At 41.2% G+C, this 12,461-nt stretch overlaps 1 protein-coding gene across 1 annotated transcript; it reads right to left on the bottom strand.

Annotated features, from left to right (window-relative positions):
* Positions 1–7,800: 7,800 nt before the first annotated feature.
* LOC128740077 (uncharacterized protein K02A2.6-like) lies at positions 7,801–11,880 on the bottom strand. The gene has a single exon (XM_053835588.1). It carries the CDS (start codon positions 11,878–11,880, stop codon positions 7,801–7,803), a length of 4,080 nt encoding a protein of 1,359 aa, XP_053691563.1.
* Between the last annotated feature and the right edge of the window lie 581 nt (positions 11,881–12,461).

The raw sequence follows: 12,461 nt of genomic DNA, 5'->3' as shown, positions 1-12,461 counted from the left end.
CCTCTTTAGAAAGCAAGTTATGACCCATCTCACCTTTAAGAGGGTGGGCTTCCATACAAATGAAATGCAAATTTCCTCTTATATCGAGAACTAATCAAGCAAATGGAACCAAAATTGGCATGTGGGAGTTACAATAAGGAAATGCAAATTTCCTTATAATTTGAGTACTAATCAAGCCAATGGAACCAAATTTAGCATGTAGGAGATTTTTGAGTCTTGAATTTATTTTATGATAGTTAGAGACCCCTCACCCCTGTGGTAGGGGGATATGGACTCTCATACAAATAAAACAGAACTCGAGAGATTCGAGACTCTTCCATAAAACATTAATCAAAAACAAGACCACAAAAACTATCTATAGTAACTCTAGATCATTCAGGACGAGACGGCCGCGAGTGTTGCCGGCGACCCGCCGTCGGAAGCACCGCCCACTGTGGGGAGGCAACTCCCCGCAGAAATCACTACTGTCTAGGTTTATTTATTTTCCTAGGTCTACCTGGGGTTCTGGAACGAGTTTTCCGTGAAATGGTACATTCCGCTTAAGGTTTTTCGCAAAATGATATTCGGCGTAATGTTGTACAATCATGGCGAATATTACTATCCGCTTTCTGGCTATGCAATGAGGGGACAGGAGAGTTGTTTTCTACTTTTCTGTGAGGAAAAATTGCAAATTTGTATATTAAATTACCCATTCCACTAACTATACTAAAGTATACTATACTATAGTAACTAATAAGCCTTAACCCTAGAGCGGTCGCGCTAGTGTACTGAGTACACGCGTTTTCGAAAAACGCGAAAAAATCATCGAAATTTTAATCAAATCACACCAGGTTTTGGTTGTATTCGAAGATCTACTCTTCCTCTTTCTAATGATGCCAAAATATAGAAAAAAGAAATAAAAAAAGTGGTCGAAAGATGCTTGTAAAAATGGTGTGTCCGCGCGCGTGTACTCAGTACACCAGCGCGACCACTAACGTAACTTTTTTGAAATGAAAAAAGTTACGCAAGCGGTCGCGTCGTGTACTGAGTACACGGCGGGCAATAACTCAAGTTTGTGAATAGATAGAAGGTTGCGACTTTCGACAAAGTTGCTTATCTAGTTAAGACACATCCCGTGATATACAACAAAATTCGGAACTGATTCGCTAGATGGCGCTAATAATGAAGCAATTAAATTCATTTAAGAATATTTTAAAACCGTAATGAGCTAAAAGGTTACTATTTACTACAAAGTTGTTTGTAAAGCCAAGACGCATTTGGTAACGAACTCTGAAGTTTGGAACTAGTCCGCTAGATGGAGTATACGGTGAAATTTAATTCATTTGGCGATATTTCCGAACCGTGACGAGATAGAAGGTTGATGTTTTCGACAAAGTTGTTTATCATGTCAATATGCTTCCGATGAAGGTAAATTAAATTCGGAATGAAGTAGTAGTAGGTGGAGATGATGAGAAAATCAAATTATTTTCGGAATATTGCGGAACCATGATGGCATAGAACACTGCTGTTCGCTACAAAGTGGTTTCTGTAGTCAAAACACGTTAGATAGCGTATCGTTGTCCTTTTCATCATCGATTGCGTTGTCAATTCCAGTCAATCAACAGCTATTTTTATGGTTTCCTGAAAGAAGCAATTGATACGTATTGCTTCAACTTTTATCAAAAGACAAGATGAAGAGCACAGACTGATCAAAATGCTTTTGACGAAGCAATTTCGTCGTCTACATCGTCTATATAGAAATATCACCAGAACAAGATTCCTGGAAACCCGTGCTGCGTTTCCATCACATTCTTAAAAAAATATTTTAGAGTGTTTGAGTCCCTATTCTTCCCAGGGTCGCTAATAGGTTTATTCGAAAACCTGGCAAACACGAATAAATGTCAAAATTTGGCGATCAATTTGACCGATGGGGAGGACTTTTTCGGGAAACGTCTTGCCAGTTTTGATCAACGCCGGTACAAAATGTTGTCTGAAATTAGGAGCGATGACTCCTTTGCAGAACGGAAAAACAAAAATCTGGCAAAAATCTGGGACATTACCAAATATCTGGAAGATTTAGAACTTTGTCTGGCATGCAATAAAAAATCTGGTAAAATCTAGATTTATCAGCAAAGCAAAACCATGCATGGATATAAACGTCCTTCAGAACTTGACCCTTCTTTATCGATAGATATCGCTGCCGGTTATTAGAGTACAGGAAAATCACTGGGCTAGTGCAAAGATCCTATTAACTCTGAAGCGGCACCGCCCAGTCGAGACTCGAACATACGACGAGTGGCTTGTTGGGCCAGCAACGTATCCCGGAGTTAACTTGGCAGACAGGCATAATGGCAACGTTGATGCTTGCAATTATTAACGTATGCGTGATGATAAAACCAAAGCTATTTGTTTTGCTAACGCGACAACACGACTGAAGTGCACTCTCTTGATACTCATTTGCAAAACAGCTTGCTTTTTTCATTGGGCTCGAATTCTTTACTCTTTCCTTGTATTACGTGTGTGTTATTTCCTGTATGATATAAGTGACCGTAATAAGAATATTATAGAATTGTTAGGAATCTAATGTACATTTTTCATTCTCATTATCATAGCAGGAAATAAAACAAACAAATGCTCGTTTTGTATTGTTTTATGGTGTTTTAGTGTCAACATAATTCTAACATTCTAATGTTTAAAGCATTACCTCAACATACCATAGCAAGCTTCCCTAATAACATACTCATTATAAAACTGTACAACTAATTGTTATACAACTAATGTGAGTCATTAATAAATTGATTTAAATAAAAGTATCGTAAGTGTGCTACTTGGGTAAGTTGAATAAGTATCATGTATCCCTAGGTGATATGTGCATTATTCAGTTTGTCAACATTGTCGATGATTCACAAACTCTGTTTTGGGAAAATCGTCAAAAGAATACTATTTACAAACATTTTGGTGTTCTTTTCCAGACCAGATAAGCCATTTTACCGTTTATTCGACATAAGCTGAGATATCGCAAAAAGAAATATGATTTTACCAACTGCGACATCTAGCGGGACAGTTCTGAATTTGACCGATCATTTTCAAATTCGTCTTGTCTAGACACACAACTTTGTCAAAAACCGCCACTTTCTATCGTATCATGGTCATGAGATATCATCATAAGATTATAATTTGACCACGCGCGCCACCTACTGAGACAGTTTCAAACTTTGTTATGAATTTCCAAATGTGTCTTGTTCGAACAAATAACTTTGTAGAACACAATAACAGTCTATCTCGTCACGACTCTGAGATATTCCAAAAAAACTCAATATGCTCGTTATAAGCGCCATCTACCGTATCAGTTCCGAATTTTGTTATCCGCAGTCAGATTGATCTCGTCCAGATAAACAACTTTGCCAAAGACAGCAATCGTCTATCTCTTCTCAGTCCCGAGATATTAGAGATTCTAGTATCGAGATTCTAGAATCATTTGTTTTGGTCGCCATTTGCGCCATCTAGCGGATCAGTTTTCAAACTTTATTGTTCGTTTCCAGATGCGTCTTAAATTGATAAACAACTTTGTCGAAAACCGCAACCTTCTATTTCATGTCAGTCCTGAGATATAGGCAGTATTATTCGCCGTGTACTCAGTACACGACGCGACCGCTTATGTAACTTTTTTTAACGCGACCGCTCTAAGGTTAACGTAAGCAGCAAATCGTCGTATCTGGCATTTTATACTGCACGTTATTGTATGTTAGCTTTTTGACAGCATAGGTGTTGTAAATTGGCATCCAAAATTGTATTCAAATTCTTCGTGTCGGTGATTAGCTGTAAATTAGCATTGTCAGCACTATAAGAAGGTTAACAGTAAAGTAGCTGTATATTTTGCCAAAATAGCATTTAAGTAGTATTTAAGGCGACTTAAATGCTTATTGGCCTGTATTTGAATAGCATTGGTGATGCTTATTGGTTACCTGGGATGCTTTCATAGTTACGTAACTGCCAAAATGAATTATATATAGTCATTTAGTAGAAAGGCAAAAAGAGAGTGTAGCAAAGGTGTAGCACAACAATCGAAAACGAACAGTTTTGGTGCAAAAGAGCTACACCGCAAAAACAAACATAGGAAAACCGCGAGTAAATATAAATCATAAATCGGACCCGCCCGTTCGTAATCGTGTGAAGAGAATGAGGAAAATTCTGCACATCACGCAGGTATAAATATTATAGTTAAAGAAGGTTTTGAACATAATGATGATCACGTAACAGTCCATGTTTCGGCGTTCACAATTTTTCATTGGGCGTACTTTGAAATCAATAGGTTTTTTGTTGGAGTTGATGCGTGGAAGATTTTCCGATCGATCGACGCAAAAATATTGAAAATTCATTTGATACCCGCTATGTTTATAGCGCTTAAAACCTATCATTTTTTCGTGATGCTTGCATTTTTTGATTTTTTGGAATGACACCCTATCCCAACCCTTGCTGTAAGACGTAATCCTACGTCAAACTTAGTCTACGCTGTGTGTTTACGAGTCAATCTGGAGCTTGGCCGTTAATTTTACATTTTTAAGGTGGAACAACTTTGTCGAAGATTGTGCGGTCATTTAGTCGCAACAGCTAGTTTCCGATTGATTTTCGTTTTTGGACCACTGTATAAATTATACTATGAATAACGTAAAAATTATAAATTACATGTTTTAGTTAAAACTACTGCTTGATGAAATAAATGATATCGAGAAGGTTAAGCAGCTGACTGTGAATGCGCTTCAAGAAGACATTAATCGATGGCAACAAAAGATACGAATACTTTCAACGGAATATAACACTCGAATTACCGAAGTGAAACACAAACAATGGGTATGTAGTGTAAAAGGATGTGAAACTGCTTATAAAAAGTATATTTTCTGCTTTCAGTGTAACACTTGTGAACATGAATTGGTTTTACATTGTTGCTGGAATACATCGTATTGCTCACGTGATTGTCAGGAGAAGGATTGGCCTGCGCACAAGAAACAGCATAAATTTATTGTGTAATGATTTCGCTGGTCTAAGACTCTATTAATATAGGGTCGTTTGAAGATTAATTTTAAATTCGTTATTTTTAAGTTTTGCTAAAATATGTTAAAATAAAAATAATGATTTTTTGGCATTCAAATTTTGTTTGGGACACTCACTGGGGTCAAATGGACAATGTATATAAAACTGTTGTTTTTAACGAAATAACATAGGTGCATAGCAGATAACTTAGGAACATATATTAACTAGTAATAGTGTTTCGAGCTCAATTCCGTCTATCTGAGTGGAAGAGCCAGTTCATAAATTATACCAATATCACCTGCGTTTTTTCGCAAGCAAACAAAACATACTTCGATAAATCTAGATCTTATTAAGACTTTAATTATTCCACATTTGTTACATGCAAGTGGCTCAGAGAGGGTGGTCAGACCTAAAACTGAAGATAGAATGACAGTTCGACATATCGATTGGGATAAAATACTTACGATAACAAATTGCATGTGACATTGCATTTTGCACAACCATTGACATTCAGGGATTAGCTTCGAGTGCCTCAAAAATCGCATATTTTAGTATGAATCTGAGTATGAGTGGAAATGACCAGAGAAATATTTCATTCAGTTTGTTCTTAAACACATCGAAAATGAAAAGCCCTGACTTTTGTTGCGAATGTTCCCTTTGGCGATCGTACATTATTGGCGGGATTGCAAATACTCTCAAATACTCAAAATCCATTCTTGATTACCTATAATGGTCTTTTCAATGGATTCTTGTTTTAACATCACATGCACGTCTCCTTTGTACTTTTACGGTATCTAGAATCAATTGGACCAAAGAAATGGTTTAAAATCAACTTGACCATTTCATTGACCAAATTTGAACCAAATTTGGCATGCAGGTGTTTTTGGAGGCAAGAATTTTTTCTATGATGAATTAGGACCTCTCCCCACTTTAGGAAGGGGGGGCTCCTATACAAATGAAATACAAGTTTCCTCATAACTCGATAACTAATCAAGCAAATAGAACCAAATGAGGCATGTGGAGGTTTCTGGAGGCAAAAATATTTTCTATGGTGAATTAGGACCCCTCCCCACTTTAAGAGGGGGGACTTCTACACAAATGAAATACAAATTTTCTCATAATTCGAGAACGAATCAAGCAAATGGAACCATATTTGGCAAGTGGGTGTTTTTGGAGACAACCATTTTTTCCGTGATGAATTAGGACTTCTTACCTTTTTAACTTCCATACAAACGAAATACAAATTTCCTCATAATTCTAGAACTAATCAAGCAAATGGAACTAAATTTAGCATGTGGGTGTTTTTGTAGGCAAGAATATTTTCTATGGTGAATTAGTACCCCTTCCCACTTTAGGAGGGGGGCTCCTATACAAATGAAAAACAAATTTCCTCATAACTCGAGAACTAAACAAGCAAATGGAACCAAATTTGACATGTAAGTGGTTTTGGAGGCAAGGTTTTTCTATGGTGAATTGAGACCCCTCTCCTCTTTAGAAAGCAAGTTATGACCCATCTCATCTTTAAGAGGGTGGGCTTCCATACAAATGAAATGCAAATTTCCTCTTATATCGAGAACTAATCAAGCAAATGGAACCAAAATTGGCATGTGGGAGTTTTAGATGGCAGAAATTTTTTCTATGGTGAATTACGATTAAGAGGGGGGGGGGGCTCCCATACAAATGAAATACAAATTTCCTTATAATTTGAGTACTAATCAAGCCAATGAATCCAAATTTGGCATGTGGGAGTTTTAGATGGCAGTTTTTTTTCTGTGGTGTATTACGACCCCTTCCCATTTTAAGAGGGGGGGCTCCCATACAAATGAAATACAAATTTCCTTATAATTTGAGTACTAATCAAGCCAATGGAACCAAATTTAGCATGTAGGAGATTTTTGAGTCTTGAATTTATTTTATGATAGTTAGAGACCCCTCACCCCTGTGGTAGGGGGATATGGACTCTCATACAAATAAAACAGAAATTTTTGCGAAACTTAAAAACTAATCGAACTCGAGAGATTCGAGACTCTTCCATAAAACATTAATCAAAAACAAGACCACAAAAACTATCTATAGTAACTCTAGATCATTCAGGACGAGACGGCCGCGAGTGTTGCCGGCGACCCGCCGTCGGAAGCACCGCCCACTGTGGGGAGGCAACTCCCCGCAGAAATCACTACTGTCTAGGTTTATTTATTTTCCTAGGTCTACCTGGGTTTCTGGAACGAGCGACAGCGAGTAAGGAGAGGATCGCGAAATGGTACTTTCCACAAAAAAGTTCCGTGAAATGGTACATTCCGCTTAAGGTTTTTCGCAAAATGATATTCGGCGTAATGTTGTACAATCATGGTGAATATTACTATCCGCTTTCTGGCTATGCAATGAGGGGACAGGGGAGTTGTTTTCTACTTTACTGTGAGGAAAAATTGCAAATTTGTATATTAAATTACCCATTCCACTAACTATACTAAAGTATACTATACTATAGTAACTAATAAGCCTGTTACGACGCGTTAGTGGACTGTGGTGGCCGTGGTTATCGTGGGAAACAACAATAATGAACGCGCCATAATACAACTAACTATTTATTAAAATAACGATGACAACGTGTTAAAATATATCTCGAGTGATTCTATACGACAACTGAACAATAGATATAATATGTGCTGATGTGGCATCCGGTACGATGACAGCCCCGCTGTCATGATCGAGCCCAGCATGAGAGCAAAGGCACACGGTTGATCGAGACCGTGTTCCCAGCTCGGTTCCAGTCGCTGCAATATCTCCCCCTTAATTGCGTTCGTATAGGTTGAGCCATTGAGGAGCCCTTCTGACACGGGAAGAGCGCCGAGGTAACTGGACCGTCGGTGTACTGGCATTTGCAGATTCGAAGCTAGAAGATGACGATGTGGTGGACGAAGACGACTGCTCTGCGCTGGTCGACGTGTTATGGGACACCATCGGTGGCGATATTGATAGTTCCTGGAAGGTGACGTCATACTCGGGCGACGCCGAAGATTCCTGACCACTGGATGAAAATGGAATAGATGATGAACCTCGCAGGCCCCAAGCATCAAGTAAAATGTCTAACGGCAACGATTTATTCGCCGAAGGTTGCTTTGCTTCTTGGTCTCGTACAGCACTGGATGATAATCGGCTTCGAAGTTGATTCAGATGCGACCGTATTAGACGTCGGTCTTGGATCCAAACATTAAACATTACGTTCCCTACTTTTTCCAGAATCGTACCAGGTACCCAACTCCAAGCGTTGTTTTTATAAACCTTGGCATACACGAAATCATTCCGCTGAAAGGTTCGCCTATCTGCTGCACCCTGCTCGCTTAACTCTGGTGTTTGCTTCGGTGGTACCCGCAGTAATTCGAGGGATGTTCGAATACGTCGTCCGAATAAAACTTCCGAAGGTGAGAGCCCATCTGGTGTAGAACGGTTTGGAGTACTCCGGTACGTTAGGAGAAATGTATCCAGTGCTTCTTCCATCGGCCGCCATCCGCCGATATGTACCCTTTGCCATGGGCGACTAGGTTTTGGCCATGGTACTGGTGACGCATGTGCCGGTGATTTAGCAACCAAAGCGCAGTGAGGGCATGCTTTAACGAAACCCTCTATTTCGACATCAAGAGCTGGCCAATACACGTAGCTTCGGGAAACCGCCTTCATCCGCTGGATTCCGGGATGACCTTGATGAAGCTGGGTGAGACATCGTTTCCGTAGTTGCAACGGGATTACCAGCCGCTCACCATAAAGTATACATCCTTGCACTGTTGTTAATGATTCACGCTGGTGGAAAAATTTTGCCAACTCACGATCAGCACTGCTGGGCAAGAATTTTGGCCAACCTTCTTGAACGAACTTGTACACTTTGCTAAGAATCGGGTCCGTTCGAGTACTTTGCAGTACTTCCTTAAAATTGAGAGGAAGGATGGTGAACGAATCAAACGCCACTGAGTTGATATCGTTTTCAAGTGTAACAGCTGCTATCACGTAATCTTCCTCAGGTCTGGCATGGTGATTGATTAGCCGAGAAAGAATGTCTGCATGACCGAATTTATCCGTCGACACATACTCGATTACAAAATCGTACATTAAAAGCGTGAGGGCCCATCGTTGTAAACGATTGGCAGTGTATACAGGGATTCCCTTTTTTGAACCGAAGATTCGCAGCAGAGGTGCATGATCGGTCTGAAGCCGGAACTTGCGACCAAATATCATGCGGTGGAATTTAGTAACCGCGAAGATAATGGCCAATCCTTCTCTATCCGGTTGACTATAGTTGCGTTCCGCTGGCGCCAATGCTCTGGAAGCATGTTGAATGACCTTCAGTGACCCGTCTGGAAAGCGATGACTGATGGTTGCGCCTAGGCCCACAGAAGAGGCATCTGCAGAAACAATAATCTCCAATTTTGGGTTATAGTGAGTTAGGAGAAGATCTGATGACAAGATTTGTTTGAACTCAACAAACGCAGCCTGGCACTCTGCCGTCCAGTTGAATTTGGCTTCGGTCTTTAACAGCATGTCCAATGGATATCGTAATGCACGCATATTTGGCACAAACTTGCCATAAAAATTAATAGCCCCTAAAAAGGATCTAACTTCCGATACGGTTGTTGGCGCTGGCATAAGCTTAATTGCTTCTATTTTGGCTGGATCTGGTCGAATTCCATGGTGGTCAAGCAAATGTCCCAAATACTTGATCTGCTGTCGTTGGAATGAACATTTTTCCAAACGGATGGTGAAGCCGAATTCCTTCAACCGTTGAAAAAGAGCTTTGAGGTTATGCCAATGTTCCTCCTCATTTTCTCCACCGACGACAATATCGTCGATGTAGCCGCAGGTGTGCTTGAGTCCTGCCAACATAGTGTCAACCAGTTGTTGAAATGCCCCGGGAGCTGCTTTTACGCCAGGTGCTAAACGGTTGACTTTGTAAATGCCACGGTGGGTGTTGATAGAGAGTAGCATACTCGTGGCGTCATCGACACCAACCTGCAGGTAAGACTCTGACATGTCGATGATACTGAATAACTTACAATTTGCCAGCTTTACGAATATATCCTGTGGTAACGGTAGAGGGTATTGATGCGGCTGAAGTGCGTCATTCAATCCCGTGGAATAATCACCGCAAATCCGAATGTTCCCATTCGCTTTCCGAACGACCACAATTGGTGCGGCCCATTCGGAGTAGTCCACCGGTGTGATGATTTTCATGCGTTCGAGACGATCCAATTCGTCGTCTACAGCACGGTAGGTTGCATAAGCCACCGGGCGTTTCGGTCGAAAAACTGCTTTCTGCCCCGGCTTGAGTTCCAGCTTTACTGTCGCCTTACTGCACTTCCCCAGAGTGGTACTAAAAACTTCCGGAAAATCTGCTTTTAACTTATCAACCACCGTACTCGAATCAATTTGCTGACAAAACGCTTTCATAGGGACCGAGTCGAGCTGAAACGCTTCTATTAGATCCAGTCCCATGATATGCAAGTTTTGCGCAACTACAAAGACGGTGCCAGTCTGAACAATACCATTCACGTTGATGGAACAGTCAAACTCCGAAATTAACGAAAGGGGGTCGCCGGATGCTGCTCTGGCCTGCACTGACGGTGGTCTTGTAGCTGGCTTGCCAAGTCGACACCATGTTTCTGCAGAAACGACGGAAATATCACTGGCTGTATCAAATTGTAGACGGACTGGGACGCCATTTAACTGAACTGACAAAAACTTTCTTCGATGCTGCACTGTATTTACAGAGGCGGAGACAATTTGGGTAGACACTGTAATGCTGTTTGATTTGCGTCTGAATTGCCTGCGGCGGGACTTCTGCGAAGTGGAACAGTAACCTTCTTTATGCCCGAACCTGTTGCATTCCGAACATCGATGTTTCTTGAAACTGCAGTCACGAGCATAATGCATCATGCCACAATTCCAGCAGGGACTCGCTGGTTCGCGCTTGTCTCTGCTATGCGAAGCATTTCGGTTGACCTCTGATTTCGGCGTTCTTTTCCCGCAATATTGTTGCCGCTTTCGAAAAGGTTTCTGCTTTTTGATGACGTTGACCGCATTCGCCGTATTTTCTATCATAGCGGTATCGTGTCGGAGGTTCATCAGCCGCTTGCATTCGGAGGATAGGTGCTCTAGGGTGACACTCGTTCTATCCTCCATCTTCGTCAGTAGTCGGGTCCTTATTTCAGCATCAGCCTCGGATTTCAGACCGCAAACGTAGATAAGCGACTTAAATTCTTCCTCCGATAATTTTCCCAACTCGAACTCAACGCAGCTTTTATTTACACGGCAGGAGTACGTCACGAAGTCTTCAGTCGGCCCTTTGGTAACCTGCAGGCAACGATACCGTCTGCTGATTAATGATTCACTTGTACCGAACAAACCTGTTAGTTTGGTAACTGTTTCATCGAAGGTGAAGTCCTTCGGGGTTTTCGGTAGGATGAAGCTCAAATAGCGTTCGTGTTCAGCAAGACCGAGTTTACGGATTAACAGTCTCACTTTTGCTGGATCATCAAGGCGGGCAGCGTCGCTTGCGAATAGATCCTCGTAACGGGTGAACCAAGCAGCAAAGGTTATGTTACTCTCCACATCATACCGAAATTCCTTCACGTTGGCCGCTAATAAATCCAGGATGGTTTCTGGATTAGTCGGTACTTGAATATTCCGGAGTGCATCTCCCTGCTGCCGGATGAAAGCTCGTTGCTGTTCTTGGGACTCGTACTGCTGGTGGAGGAGTTGATTTGTCACGAGTTGTTGCTGTTTCAGTTGCTCGAGAATTTGCAAAATAAGTGCATCGGTTGGAAGCTGCGAGCGCTGGCCGCTGTTTGCTGCCAGCAATCTTTCTTGGCCGTCCTCCATCGGCATAGGCAGCTTTCTCTTTTTCCGCGTGGGGGGTGCGATTTTGCTGCACTAAATTTCCGAAAAACTTGCACAAAACCGCGTACCCGAGTCGCCACTGTTACGACGCGTTAGTGGACTGTGGTGGCCGTGGTTATCGTGGGAAACAACAATAATGAACGCGCCATAATACAACTAACTATTTATTAAAATAACGATGACAACGTGTTAAAATATATCTCGAGTGATTCTATACGACAACTGAACAATAGATATAATATGTGCTGATGTGGCATCCGGTACGATGACAGCCCCGCTGTCATGATCGAGCCCAGCATGAGAGCAAAGGCACACGGTTGATCGAGACCGTGTTCCCAGCTCGGTTCCAGTCGCTGCAATAAAGCCTTAACGTAAGCAGCAAATCGTCGTATCTGGCATTTTATACTGCACGTTATTGTATGTTAGCTTTTTGACTGCATAGGTGTTGTAAATTGGCATCCAAAATTGTATTCAAATTCTTCGTGTCGGTGATTAGCTGTAAATTAGCATTGTCAGCACTATAAGAAGGTTAACAGTAAAGTAGCTGTATATTTTGCCAAAAT

This window comes from Sabethes cyaneus, chromosome 3, assembly GCF_943734655.1.
Source record: "Sabethes cyaneus chromosome 3, idSabCyanKW18_F2, whole genome shotgun sequence".
NCBI lineage: Eukaryota > Metazoa > Arthropoda > Insecta > Diptera > Culicidae > Sabethes > Sabethes cyaneus.
This window is presented reverse-complemented; position numbering and strand designations above follow the sequence as displayed.

Excerpts from the sequence above, each read along its gene's own strand:
- LOC128740077 (XM_053835588.1), bottom strand. The coding sequence starts at position 11,880 with ATGGAGGACGGCCAAGAAAGATTGCTGGCAGCAAACAGCGGCCAGCGC.